General features: G+C 38.6%; 2 protein-coding genes across 4 annotated transcripts in view; one reads left to right on the top strand and one right to left on the bottom strand.

Annotated features, from left to right (window-relative positions):
- The window catches only part of c8h2orf76 (chromosome 8 C2orf76 homolog), a 331,828-nt gene that overhangs the window by 157,506 nt on the left and 159,701 nt on the right, over positions 1–14,621 (bottom strand). The window lies entirely within an intron of this gene.
- Positions 1–14,621, top strand: part of vps13d (vacuolar protein sorting 13 homolog D) — a 187,744-nt gene that overhangs the window by 95,842 nt on the left and 77,281 nt on the right. For all 3 annotated transcript variants that reach the window (XM_028807954.2, XM_028807955.2, XM_051930739.1), the window contains 13 exons: positions 1,692–1,818; positions 2,012–2,154; positions 3,061–3,191; positions 3,334–3,509; positions 3,877–4,000; positions 4,125–4,360; positions 7,097–7,205; positions 8,362–8,519; positions 9,047–9,155; positions 11,247–11,426; positions 12,237–12,338; positions 12,770–12,919; positions 13,359–13,508. In XM_028807954.2, coding sequence (XP_028663787.2) covers positions 1,692–1,818; positions 2,012–2,154; positions 3,061–3,191; positions 3,334–3,509; positions 3,877–4,000; positions 4,125–4,360; positions 7,097–7,205; positions 8,362–8,519; positions 9,047–9,155; positions 11,247–11,426; positions 12,237–12,338; positions 12,770–12,919; positions 13,359–13,508 — 1,895 coding nt within the window. The remainder of the gene's footprint in view (positions 1–1,691; positions 1,819–2,011; positions 2,155–3,060; positions 3,192–3,333; positions 3,510–3,876; positions 4,001–4,124; positions 4,361–7,096; positions 7,206–8,361; positions 8,520–9,046; positions 9,156–11,246; positions 11,427–12,236; positions 12,339–12,769; positions 12,920–13,358; positions 13,509–14,621) is intronic.

Below are 14,621 nucleotides of genomic sequence, written 5' to 3'. Positions count from 1 at the left end.
TTAATTATAAAAAGTTATACTGAGAGTGTGGGAAGATTCTGGAATAAGGCAAAAAAAAAAAAGGTTATACAAGTGATCTCTGCATGTGGCATCATACGGAACAAAACAGCTCCTCTTTCCCACAGTTGCACAATACAACTTGGTTAATTTACAGAGATTTAAACAGCAAATCTTTCCTGTTAGAGAAATGTTAGCATTCATGTCTGTCTCTCTAGTAGGTATTTGGCATGAAGCTTCAGTTGTATGGATTACACCAACTAGACACAAACATAATGAATAATAGAATAATATGAATTAGTATTTTTGAATTAAATTCAGTTCTGCCTAGGAAAAACATCTTTTTAAGCACTTTGTTTTCACTACATATGCATTTTTTAATGTTAAATAGAAGTAGAGTGTTGTGCCGTGTTAGCCACAGATTGATACAGGAGAAAGTAGGGTGAAATAACACCTTTTATTGGCTAACTAAATAGATTACAAATGCAAGCTTTTGAGGCAGCTAAGGCCCCTTCATCAGGCAAGGTGTAACAAAGAAACTGAAAAATACACTAGCTTATATTGGGACAGCAAAGTGATTTTTTTCTTTCATCTTAACAAACGTTTTATTCAAATGTTAGCCCAGAAAGAAGAGAACAATGAACTAATAAAATGTACAGATAAGATAACCATCACTAGAGAACGTCCTGTAAGGTTTTTTTTTATTGAAGTGCATTGTCTGTAAGATAGACCTCTGATGTCGTCAGCTGTCTGTTAGTCCACATATCTGGTCATAAAACTCCTGTCTCTATTCACATTATCTTGTAGAGTATTGAATTTAAGCATAAGTTTGTATTCCCATTCTCTCCGCTCCTGTTGGGTCTTGAAATTACCCATAAGCACAGTGACCCTCAGATCCTTTATGCTGTGGCCATTACTATTAAGTGTTTTTAATGTTAAATAATATCAATTAAAGGGCAAGTTAAACTGTCAACACCAAAAAATGAGCTGTGTCATTTTTCACATTATAAGTAGTAATAATGGTACATTTTTTTTTGTTTCTTCTCACATCCTAGATATATAGGACAACTTGATTAGTAACTCTGAATTGGGCTAATATTAGCAAGTGGCACCTCCAATAGTCTGAGATCCCTTGCACAGTTGGTTTCAGACTTGTGCCAAATGCTACCTGAACAGGCTCCATCCACCCACGAGTGTGCATTAGAATAAGCAGGTTGGGAAAGAAAGGGGATGAATAAATTAATTCTCACTTCCAGATTCTAAGACCTTTTAAGTACAGAACTATAAATTACACAGTGTTACTCTAAACCAATAACATTTATTTCTAGTTGAAGCTAATCATAGAATACAAGGCCAGGGGCCAAATTATATTTGTTAAAGGGTTGTTTGTGACTTTAAGCAAACAGAGGCATGGTCATCCATCATTTACCTTAAACAGTAGTTGTGTATTTTTTTTAATTGAAAACTGCAGTTTGTGAAGTGTATACAGTTTCTTGCAGTGATTTTTTATTATATGTTTTTTGCTGCTTTAACCATTGGATTATATTTTTTTTATTAGTTATGAGCAGGGAAGGGTACTCTTTTAAGCCATACTAACATACAGTTGAATTTAAGTTGATGCACTTTTGTGATTTATTTTTTTTTGTCTGTTGAGGGAGTTTTGTTCTCCTGTGCTACATTTAATATTTTTACAGGGCTTCCACTGATTTTCCGTCAGGACAATGGAAAAATGGATGCTGCTGGCCAGTTTGAGGAACATGAAATGGCGCGAAGTCTCAGCCCTTTACTCTTTTGTTATACAGACAAAGAACAGCCATACATGTGAGTGTGAAAATCATTTATGATTGGAATGCATATTAGCTGTTTAAAGGTTTAATTATTGGTTGAAATTTTATTATGTCATAGTTTTGTTTCTTTTGTAATGTCCTGCAAAATAGCCCACACAAGTCAAGACTCATTTGGAAATTAATGAAAAAGCTCATGTATGTTCTACATTTGCCTTTCTGTTTGACAGGTGCTCTATGCGTATTGGCAAAGCCATCCATCCTGATGGTGTTCCTGCTTGGTGCCAAGGCTTCTCTCTTGACGGAGGCAGTGGTGTGAGAGCTGTCAAAGTTATTCAGCATGGAAATCGTCCAGGACTCATATATAACATAGGTAATATTTATGAAAGACTGTCCTTCACCAGCGGCTCCGTCCGTGTTGTAGTGAAACAGGACAGTGAGGAGGGCCCTGCCCGGCTCTCCACTCCTGATGTCATGCTTCCACCTCACCTCGGCCCACAGTTTCTGTCTTGGATTAGCACAAATATATCGCTCCTGCAAGTGAACTATGACTCTTAGCATGATGAGAGACGTCACAAAATCAACCGTAATGTTCAAGCAAATTATAGAAGTACACCCGATCTAAACTTAAGTTGTTCTCTCGTTCATTAGCTTCTCAGAGGTAAGATATGCCCCAAGGCTGGCGCATGAGTGAGGAGGACCCCGCCTCCCTCCCCTTAGCCCGCTGCATGTCTCTCAGATTCGCGCAAATAAATCGGTACCGCAAGCATACTATGATACAACTATGATTCAAGCAAGTTATAGGAAAAAACCTGATCTAAATCCGTTAAGTAGTTCTTTTGTGAAAAGCAGACAGACAAACAGACATTGGATATTTTTATATATATATATATATATATATATATATAGCGAGAGAGAGAGCTGTTGCGAGTTTGTCCGTCTTGTGACAGAAAGCAGGGCAGACTGTTATCTTTTCTACTGAATTACCATGGAGCAGCTTTTTTCATACTATTTTAATACTAGTGTAGATTATGTATGTGCATAAATGTGTATATCCAGTGTATACAGTGTTTGTGTGTGTATATATAAATATAAAATACATTGCTTTTCTTGTCTGAAAATGACTTGCAATGTAAAGTCTCATTATATTTGTGTAGTTTAATTTTCCCATTCTGGCAACATTTGTCATTTTATTACTGAAGATCTTTTAACTACTCAAAGAGAGATATCAAAGAAAATACAATGCGGTATAACAGTTTCTTTTCTTACTTTATTGCAGGAATCAATGTAAGAAAAGGTAAAGGTCGTTATCAAGACACCCATGTGGTTACATTTGCTCCACGCTATTTACTAGACAACAAATCATCCCACCAGCTGGCCTTCTCTCAGCGAGAATTTGCTCGTGGAAAGGTGTAGTATTCAATGCAGATTAAGTTGTAATTTGGGCATTTTTATTATAGCTCTGTATCAGGAAACTAAAGAAAATCTCATGTACGTTTGGCATTTATAGTAAATTCACCCAATTGGTTATATTTGTTTTATATTGTTTCAGGGTACTGTCAATCCAGAGGGCTACATTTCTACATTGCCTGGGTCCAGTGTAGTCTTTCATTGGCCCAGGAATGATTACGACCAGCTGTTATGTGTCAGATTAATGGATGCAACTAATTGCACCTGGTCTGGTGGATTCGAAATTAGCAAGCCCAAATCTTTTCACGTCAATATGAGGTGAGTGATCAAAATCATGAAGCAGATTCTAGCTCTGTGGTGCTTGTGCTATATGTGATGGCTATTTCATTTAACCATTCTTAGAAAAAAGGGTTCAATTCAGGATATATTAAACAGTCCCAACCTCCAGTTTTACCTTCAAAAACAATGTGTAACAATTAAATGCAGAACTTGGATGCAAGCAAACATTTCAGCTATGTAGAATTTTTAGTAATTTGTACATTTTTCTTTGTAATTCTCATTTTCAAAATGACTAAAACTGACCTTAAAACCTAATGTGCTTTCATCAGAATCTTGTCAAAATTATCAATTTTCTATTCAAATACTGAAAATTCTACTATGTTCAAATTATTAACAACATTTTCAGGGATACAATTGGCAATTGCTACTTTCTACGTGTTGAAGTTACCCTGAGAGGAGCAACTTATAGGATCTGTTTTGGTGACACCAACCAGTTTCCTCCACCCTTCCGCATCGATAACTTCTCCGAGGTATGTGCAGTTGGAGTAGTCCTGGATTTTAAACCAATGGGAATTAGTAATTGTAGTGAAAAATAATGAATGCCTTCTAACTGCGTTCCTTGTTATTACAAAGTTGCCACTTGTGCTTCCATAGGTTCCTATCCAATTTTGGCAGCATGGTGTTGCCGATCTCCGTTTGCATACAGAAGTTAAAGCAGGAACATCTATGGACTACGCCTGTGATGAACCTATTCTCCCACCTTACATCACAGTGACAGCTAAGGGAGCAGGATCGTCTCAAGTCACAGCAGATATGAACTTTTTTCGGGAATACAGCAAGCTCTACTATGAAAACTTCATTTACATTGCTGCTTCTTACACTTTCTCATGGTATTTACTCCTTTACCTTATTTATTATTTTTATATGTGTGTAGAGTGCTGTTGATACATGGTGTGGAAGCACAGCAAAAGCAGTTGGACCAATTGTTTTTGTCCTTGTTAGATGAAATGCCTGTTTTTTTGGCTGCTCAATATACTTAATTATTTCTCCCTTTTATAATATTTTTCTCTTCTGGCATGAAGAAGTAGGTACTTTATTTTTCAGCAATATCATCCCACCTCTAAGATGTTAGTTAAACTTAATAGATAATCTATATACAGTAATCCCTCGCTATATCGTGCTTCGCCTTTCGCGGCTTCACTCTATCGCGGATTTTATATGTAAGCATATTTAAATATATATCGCGGATTTTTTGCTGGTTCGCGGATTTCTGCGGACAATGGGTCTTTTAATTTCTGGTACATGCTTCCTCAGTTGGATTGCCCAGTTGATTTCATACAAGGGATGCTATTGGCAGATGGCTGAGAAGCTACCCAACTTACTTTTCTTTCTCTCTCTCTTGCGCTGACATTCTCTGATCCTGACGTAGGGGGATTGAGCAGGGGGGCTGTTCACACACCTAGACGATAGGGACGCTCATCTAAAAATGCTGAAAGGTTATCTTCACGTTGCTCCCTTCTGTGCAGCTGCTTCGTGAAGCGACATGCTGCACGGTGCTTCGCATACTTAAAAGCTCGAAGGTCACGTATTGATTTTTAATTGTTTGTTTTTCTCTGTCTCTCTCTCTTTCTCTGCTCCTGATGGAGGGGGTGTGAGCTGCTGCCTTCAACAGCTTTGTGCCGCGCGGTGCTTCGCATACTTAAAAGCCAAACAGCCCTATTGATTTGTTTGCTTTTCTCTCTCTTTCTGACATTCTCTGATCCTGACGCGCACTCCTTTGAAGAGGAAGATATGTTTGCATTCTTTTAATTGTGAGACGGAACTGTCATCTCTGTCTTGTCATGGAGCACAGTTTAAACTTTTGAAAAAGAGACAAATGTTTGTTTGCAGTGTTTGAATAAAGTTCCTGTCTCTCTACAACTTCCTGTGTTTCTGTGCAAATCTGTGACCCAAGCATGACAATATAAAAATAACCATATAAACGTATGGTTTCTACTTCGCGGATGGAGGAGGGATTACTGTATATAATTCACTAAGTCTATGGCAAGCAAGATGCATGCAAGACAGCCACGCCTGGCAACTCACAGATTCCCACCCACCAACAATTCACTAAACAGCCGACCATGACACGAGAGTGAAAGCATTTGCCAAGAATGTGTTCATTAATCAAGAACGAAAGTCGGAGGTTCGAAGAAGATCACATACTGTCATAGATCCGACCATACACGATGCCGACTGGCGATCCGGCGGCATTATTCCCAAGACCCACCGGGCAGCCAACCGGGTAACCAAAGTCTTTGGGTTCCGGGCGGAGTATGGTTGCAAAGCTGAAACTGAAAGGAATTGACGGAAGGGCACCACCAGGTGTGGAGCCTGTGGCTTAATTTGACTCAACACGGGAAACCTCACCCGGCCTGAACGTGGCTTACAGGTGCATGTGAACTGTAGCGTATGGTTGCAAAGCTGAAACTTAAAGGAATTGACGGAAGGGCACCACCAGGTGTGGAGCCTTTGAAACCTCACCCGGCCTGAACGTGGCTCACAGGTGCATGCGACTGAGGCAGTGTGTGGAAAATGAACAGTCAACATGACTCACAAGTTCATGTGGACTGTACACAGACGAAAGCAATTCAGGTGAGGAGTTGGGGGTGAACACATGAGCAGGCAGTGCGTACTGAACTATGACTAAGAGATGACTTAAGAAATCAGCAGACTAGAATGGCGGAGGCGGAATGGGCGTCAGACGATCGAACTTGCCTATCTAGAGGATGTAAATTTCCTAACACGGGTTCCGTAGGTGAACCTGCGGAAGGATCGTTACCGGTTGTGCCGACCCGTCGTTGGATGGTTAGGATCCGAAACCTCTCAGGCCCGCTTCCCTGCTCTCTCTCCAGAGTGCCATGTTTGCATTCATTTACAGTCGTATCCTCAAACCCACCCCATTTGGACAACTGTGTCTTTCAGGAAGTGTTCACCCATCAATACATAATTATGCGGCGTATGCTACACTGCGGATTGGCTAGTCTTATATAGCCTTTGCGGTTTTTCTGTTATTCACATACTCTGCACTGCCATAAAATCTATAGGTTACTGGCTAAGTCACCTAGCTGATTTATCCAGTATTACATTCTTTACAGAATCAGTGACTCCATGCACCCAAAACATGGTATTTCTTGCTGAACTAAGTTGTAAATAATCGGGAAAATTAAGTTCAATTAATAACTTCAGTGTTCTACCAACTGAATGTTAAATGGTAGTACATTTTGTTACATAATAATCTTGTGGTTAAGGTTCCACTTTTGTCTGTGCCCTGTAAGACTGCCCGTGCAGTCTTCTTCACTGACTCATTGTGTGACCTACAGAAAGTCACTTAAATTGCTCATTCTGTTGATGAATTAATGAAGAAACCATTGTGCTACATTTTAAATTTGAGTAACTACTTTCTGTGGATTCGTGTTTCCTTACTCTGCGCAATGTGTTGCCAAGTGAAACCCTGGCTTTGTCACTTTAGGTCTTTTATTGATAACTAATGCTGAAGTTCATAAACAACATACAGTGGATTTTATTTTTAACTTTAGCCAGTTTAACACTTTTCTTTTAAAATTAATAAAAGCTATTTTTTATAGCAATGAGGAGCTAAACCAGAGAACAGTGACTGCCAAAAGAGGACCTGTGTGTTCTGAGTTAGTTCTGGATGTAGAACCAAAGACCTTAAGAGTTATTCTGAAAAAAAAGGTATGCTCAATTATTCTTTAGTATGTCACATGTTTACTCCTAAAATCACTGTTTAATTTGGATTATATAACATTGTATTATTTTATAAAGCAATGGTACTGAATTATATGTAAGAAGACCCTCTAACTTCAAGTAAAATTTCATCAGTTCAACAAATATTAAACAGAGAAAGTTATTGTTGCCATAAACTGAGTTTTACTTATACATGCTACATGGCACCTACCACAATAAGTGATTGTAGGATTATGTAAAATTTGAGGTATTTTAACAACCTACCATCCATCTTCTAAACCTGCTTATTCAGAGCAGGATTGCCAGGAAGCTGGTGCTTATCCCAGCAAACACCGGCCACAAGGCAGGAACAATCCCTGCACAGAGTGCCAACCATGTGCAGGGTTAACACACACAGAATAGCAGACAATTTAACATTGCCAGTCCACCTGTCCTGCATGTCTTTGGACTGTGAGACGGAACCAGAGCACCTGGAGGAAGCTCATTTGAACACAGGTAGAACATGTACACTCCACACGGACTTAAACCCTAGTCTTCTTGTTTCAAGGCAGCAGTGCTACCACTGCACCACCTGTATTCTAACCTAATATTTTCAAACCAGGTTAGTGCAGTTCTTCGTCAAGGGGAGTATGTCCTTAGAAGACAGGAGTGAGCCCTTGGTAGGTCTGTCACATTCACAGACCCATGCTAATATGGGATTCAGTTTTACACTTTTCAGTGAACCTAACCTGCCTACCTTTTTGGACAAAGGAGGAAATCCCACACAGTATTGGGGAGAACATGAAAACTGCAGAAAGACAGCAACTGGCTTTCGATTTTGAAATTATAATGCTGGATCTGTGAAACAGTAGCACTAGCCATTGCATCTCTGTGTCACCCATGAAGATTTATTATTTTTCTCATAATTTAGTAGAAGGAATTGAAGGAAACATTGATATCTAATGCTTAATATGGGGGTGTGCTGTATGAAAACAACATCTCAATGCTGCCATATACTTGGGAAGATGTACTATAGTAATAGCTTTGAAAGTTACAGTAGTTCATTTATATTTAATCAGTCCTGATTGTTGACTTTCTGTTTATTATTTTTTATTGCTGTGCTTTATAATCTATTTAATATTTTCCTTGAAACCTTTCTTGTAAGGAACCAGGGAAGCGGTCCCAACTTTGGCGGATGACTGTTACTGGGATGTTATGCCATGAAGGATCTTCGCCTCCACAGAGCAAACCTGCCCAGCCTAGGCCTCAAGAGTCAACCTTTGTACTTGACATTGCAGGACTGGCAGCCGTCACAGACAACAGGTTTAACTTTATATTTGGATGCTCAATTTTTGTATTCTTTATGTGCATTCATCCGAAGTATGAGGCTTGTGCAAAATCTATTTAAAGCTTTTTTTCTTAGCCCTAACAATGAGATTTTCTGGAACAAATGAAAATGAAGTCAGTAGCTTTAGCTAATTAGCAGTGATAATATACTTGAATGTGATCTAGGTTATACTCCAGCCATTTTGAACTCCCTTAAGCACAATTGTAGTGTTCTGGGTACAAGGCTACAACCAGCTTTATAAAAGGATATCATTCTACTGCAAGTTATAAACTCGCACGTACAGGTTGAATGCACAGTCAACAATGAATTTAATTGATATGTTTTGGGATTTGGCAGGAATTGTGGAGTACCCTTAGGAAAAAAAAAATGACATAAAAGGCATAGACACAGGGAAGACATGAAAATATGCAAGTAGTGATTGGGCAAGGATTCAAACCTAGTCTCCATGAGCTGTGCATTTAATTAGACTTAAGAAATGACTTTTTTTTGTTACACTTTTAAGTTATGAGCCTTTAATGCTGAGAAAGCCAGATCGCCGGCGGAGCACAACTCAAACCTGGCACTTCAGCTCTGGAAAATTGACTTGTGGCCTTCCTCGACTAGTAGTGCAGGTGATGTACCTTTATGACTTTTGTCTACTTTTTTGAATAATAGCCTATGCATATCAAATTTTCACTTGTTTTAATCTTTCACTGATCTATTCTTGTGTTAGAAATTTGTATAAGATTATTGTGCATATCACTTACATTTTGCAATGTTGTTTAGGTGTACATAAGAGATTTTACAAATTAAATACAAATGTCCAAGCTGACCACTTGATCGTTATTAGTCCTGAAGTCTCGGTGAAATATACAGGCTTTTTCCACACCTTTTGCTTTATTTCATTGTAATATTAGGCATACTGTTATGGCTCAGTTTGCAGAAATTACAGACAAACAAGTAAGAATGCTGCTTAGGAAAATAATTTGGGTATTAATTGGGCACTTATTAATAGACTTTAATGAAAAAAGCAAAAACAGCAAACTAGAACACTGGTAAACATGTGCAAGCCAGAGACTCACTTTCTAACAGACCAGGAGATATTTTAATGAGAGGAAGTTATTCACACTAGAGTAACTTGTCAGTTCCTATTCACCCCACTAATAAAAAATATGAAGTTCAGAAATTTGAGGCTCGACAAACTTTTACTGTCAACTATGCTACCTGGTAACTTATTTCATGTGCAGTATTTGTGTTTCTACTGTATGACAAGAACCATAGATGTATTTCCTGTTTTCCCTAATAGAACTGAGTTTTGAGTTAGTGTATTTGTTACTGGCAATGTATGAAAAGCAGGTATTGTATAGAATACCTAGGCAATGTATACAATGCCTGCCGTTTTTAGGCAAGATATGAAATATCTGCGTTGTTACATACTTTTCCTAGGCATTGCATAAAATGCCTAGGCATTATAAAGAATGACAAGTACTATTTTACGCCAAGTGTGAAATGTCCAGATTGGAAAGGTCTTTAATAAGAAAATGTCTAAAAATGAAAGAAGAAATACAAAATGAACTACAGGATATGCTTACTGGGAGAACAAAAGAATCAGAAGTGTCATTACTTAGCCTACTATTTGTTGCAGCAAGGAAGGCTAGAATGGCATTTTAAATTGCACTTAATTTTCTTTTTTACGCAAAGGCATTTGTTGTTTTGGCTCTTAGTCTTGCACATACACCTCACAAATCCTTTTTTTACACCTTTTTGTTTCTTCTGGCATGGCTCACAAAGGTGAATATACAGTTCAAAGTCATGACGGGTAATGTTCTTGTATTTGGGTGCAAGCTCTTTCAACATTCTGTCTCGTCCTCAATGGCCAAATGAGCGTCGTGAGGTACGTCAAATAATTCAGAATCTCTGACATAAAACTGGATAGCACTGATGCCTTTTTTAACAGGATAAATCAACTTGCTTTTGTTCTCTACTATCATTACATTGTGGCGTTTCGGCAGCCAATAGTCCCGTGGTTCCTTCTTAGTAGTCGTTTTAGCCTTTGTTACATCATTCACTAACTTCTCGTAAGTGGTTTCCGTTAGAAAAACACAATTTTTAGCAGCATTGGCTCGCATTTGGGATAGTTCTTTGTAGAACCGTTGTCGCATGTCAGCATGTCGTGATTCTTGCCCGTACACTACGTTCTCTTCTCCCATCTTCACACAGCACAATATGGGTCAGCTTCTGTAGCGGTACTTCACCCACCACAATATATGGAACAGTCTCTGCTGCGGCACAGCAAGCACACATGCTTCCACATGGACGAACAAAGATCCATGTGCCACTGACAAAATGTTCTGGCGAGAATAAGCTTATTCTACACTCTGCCGGTTTGCCATTTAGGTATTGTATAGAATGCCTAGGAAATGTATGAAATGCAATGTACTTCATACTTTGAAGTCCTATTTCGGGCACTGTATACATTGCCTAGGTATTCTATAGAATGCCGGTTTTTACACATTGCCGGTAACATATTCATTAAGTTAAATTTGCTGTAGTATAAACCTGCTTAAAATTACTTTTCCTAATTTCTGAATATTGCAAGAAATGATTAGAGGAGCATTTCATTGCTCATAAGCATGCAAGCCTCAGCTACTTTTTTGCTTGTCTTGTCTATTGTTATCTGTATGTCTTTATTTCTCACTCTCTCTTGCTCTATCACTTAATAGGTTAAAGGTGGTATCTCAGGGTTGGTCGATGGAGCTGAAGTTGTTCTAGGTCCAGACCCGAACGGAGGTTTAGATGATATTATTCCACCTGAACAGAATTTTATTAACCAGAAGATGCGTCCTGGCTCAGGCATTTTAACAGTACAAGTGCTACCTGATGGGCCCACCCGAGTCTTGCAGGTTAGTGAAATAAGCAAGTTTATGACACTGACCTATCATCTGTTCAAAAGTTTCGATCTTTTCTGTATATATGAAACTAAGATGGTTGAATGAAAGAAAACAAGAAACTGAATTAATTTGTTTAAGTTGAAAGACATGATTTGTTATTTAAACATTTGTTTAGATACCAACTTGTACGGCTTGGCTCAGCAAAGCAGAGATTGCCTGCGATTCCACCAGTTATACAAATTTAATCCATTATTCCATGTGGCCAAATATGTTAACTCAAGACGCACTCTCCACAGACAGTTTTCTGACAGTTGCTGCAAATTTTATAACTGGCAGCTCCTTTATTCAGTTCTGTCTTCCCTTCAGCTCAATAACACCTAGGGACCCATGGGTTGAAGTACGTTCACTTACTGAATGGATTGAATCTCAGCTGTTAATACTGCCTAATATCGTCTTGCTTTCAAAGCCAACTGCCGTAAGATGGTCATCTCTGTTGGCATTGGTTTCTAATATTTGAAAGTAGGGGTTTCTGGACAATGTTGCTGTGTTTCTGTGCATGGTCGTGCCCTTTCATCTCAGTAACCCTTTCCTAAACGAACAAGAGAGGTGCGCAGTGGCAGAACAGTCTTGGGGTGTCACCTTAAAAAATATGTAAAATTCTGAAGTATAAAGTACAGATATGCTTTAAAATATCATTAATTACACAAGTTCTCAGAAGTAATGGTTGTATCAGAAATGACTGTATGGCAAATGTCTCTTAGGTGTGCTCAGTGGACTTAGTGACATCACCATCATTCAACATCTCCATTAATACTTTTGCAGATAACAGATATGAATCAGCGAAGACCTAACCGTTTATCTCCAAGCCAGGAAGATGAGAACTGGGGAGAAAACAAGGTGAAAAAGGCAGAAGAGGAATTTGAGGTATTATGTTCAATTTTTTTAGTAGTCTTAATTAATTTTAAAATTCCTATTTGAGAAATGGTTTACTGTACAACTGTAATATAAATTTAAACAAAATGTTGCAAAGAAAGGAAACTGTTGTCATTATCAACAATATTCACACCAGCATTCACAAAAACTCTTGTTACAACCCAGCTTGTAAGTCTGTGTATTGTAAAAATGCCTTCTTGGGTTAAGGTGAATTTACTTTGCATTGTTAGTGTACTTAAGTAGATGACCCTAAGAAGAATTATTCCTACAAAATTAAGTGTTAAAACATATGTTCTATTAATATTAGCACTTGTGGGGAAAAAGGGGGAATGGAATCTAGTTTTTAGAGTGCCAGTGTGAAAGGTTCTATAGTCTTTGTCTCTTATTTTAGTTACGTCTAAAATAACATGTTCCTCTTTTAGGTGTTGGTGAACTTGGAGGAAGGATTGGGAATATCATTAGTCAATAAAGTCCCAGAGGAGCTCATCTTTGCCACTCTTTCTGGAATTGATGTACACTTCACCAAAACTGCTACTAGTCAGGTCCTAGAACTCAATATTGGTGGGATCCAGGTAAACTGAACATCTATTGAATTGGAAGCATTGTGCATAAATCTCAAAACCTTTTTTTATGCAAGCTTTTTGTTTATTTTGTAAATTTTTGCATCTTGGAATAAATACTGTAAAGCATTGATTACAGGCAATGTGACTAAGAGGCCCTGCCATGTACTTGTATATTTGGCTGATACCTTTATCTAAAGCACCTTACAAGATCAGTATTCATTGTAGCTGTTTACATATATTTATTTTTTACAATTTCAATGGAAGCAGGTTAAGGGGTTTGCTAAAGCTGTCACAGTAAGTCAGAGGTGGGGATTGATCCAGCATTTGTGTGGTCTAAAGTCTTTTGCCTTACCCACTTCATCACTGTGCCTACTGTGGAACTACATTGCAGAGATCCAACCATTAAATATTCCAGATAATCCTTGATTTTTATGTTGCATTTTCTTAGGTGGACAACCAGCTACTTGGAACAACCCAGCCAGTGGTGCTGTGTGTTACTTCAAGTAGCGTCGAAAGTGGTGTTCCAGAAACTGGTCCTGCTCTTCAGCTCAACACTATGAAAATCCCAAGCAGTCTCCTGTTAACTGAGCTCTTCAAGGTAGTTAATTCCCATTCTCACCATATGTTTTTTGATGTACTTAATTTAATGGTAGTACAGAAGCAATTGGTAAAATGGAACTTTATACATCGGTAAGACTATAAACAAAACACAGGTCATGGTACATTCAAATGAAGTCTAGTAATTTGTACTTAATAATCTGTGTATTCTGTGGTGGGCTGGCACCCTGCCCGGGGTTTGTTTCGGGGTTGCTCCCTGTGTTGACTGGGATTGGCTCCAGCAGACCCCCGTGACCCTGTGTTAGGATATAGCGGGTTGGATAATGTAATGTGTGTGTGTGTGTGTTTATAGTATTCCATGCAATTCTTGCTCAGCTATATACATAGGACAAACGTCAAAAAAAATCTCAACACGTGTACAGGAACATCGCAACGCCGTCAGAAGAAAGGACGCACTATCTTTGATATATACACATACTAAATCGACAGGACACACATTCAACTGGGACAACGTAAAAGTAAAATTTAAGGCCAGTACAAAAAGCGCCAGAGAGTTGGCCGAGTCTTGGCTATCAGATGAAAACGCCATCAACAGACACTTGGACATAAACGCAGCATATGCCAACTTAAGAAGGACATATACACATTAATTAAACTATACAACCCCCCCCCCCCCCCACTTGATCATACTGACTTAGTCACCTCCACCCACCCCCCCAGACATATATATATATATATATATATATATATATATATATATATATATATATATATATATATAGACATATTATATATATGTGTGTGTGTTATATAGTTTTACTGTCAAATAATGCAAAGAGTACACGACACATGTTTCATCCTTATGTGGGCTCAACAGGCATACATGCTCTACTGCACCCCTTGCGGAGATCAAACAGAGGTGAAGCCCTTTTACGCTGCACCACGGCGTGTGGTTCATTTATTTAATCCCCTCGAGGGGTGCAGTGGAGTGTGTACGCCTGATGAGCCCAGATAAGGGCAAAACACGTGTCGCATACTCTTTGCATTATTTGACAGTAAAACTATCTAACATTCTATGATCTGCTTCTCGCGACTGAGAGGGCGTGGAGGATGTTTGCAGACTTGCAGACCAACCACATACGTTACCGGGTAG

The sequence above is a fragment of the Erpetoichthys calabaricus genome, chromosome 8 (assembly GCF_900747795.2).
Source record: "Erpetoichthys calabaricus chromosome 8, fErpCal1.3, whole genome shotgun sequence".
In the NCBI taxonomy this organism is placed as follows: domain Eukaryota; kingdom Metazoa; phylum Chordata; class Cladistia; order Polypteriformes; family Polypteridae; genus Erpetoichthys; species Erpetoichthys calabaricus.
This window is presented reverse-complemented; position numbering and strand designations above follow the sequence as displayed.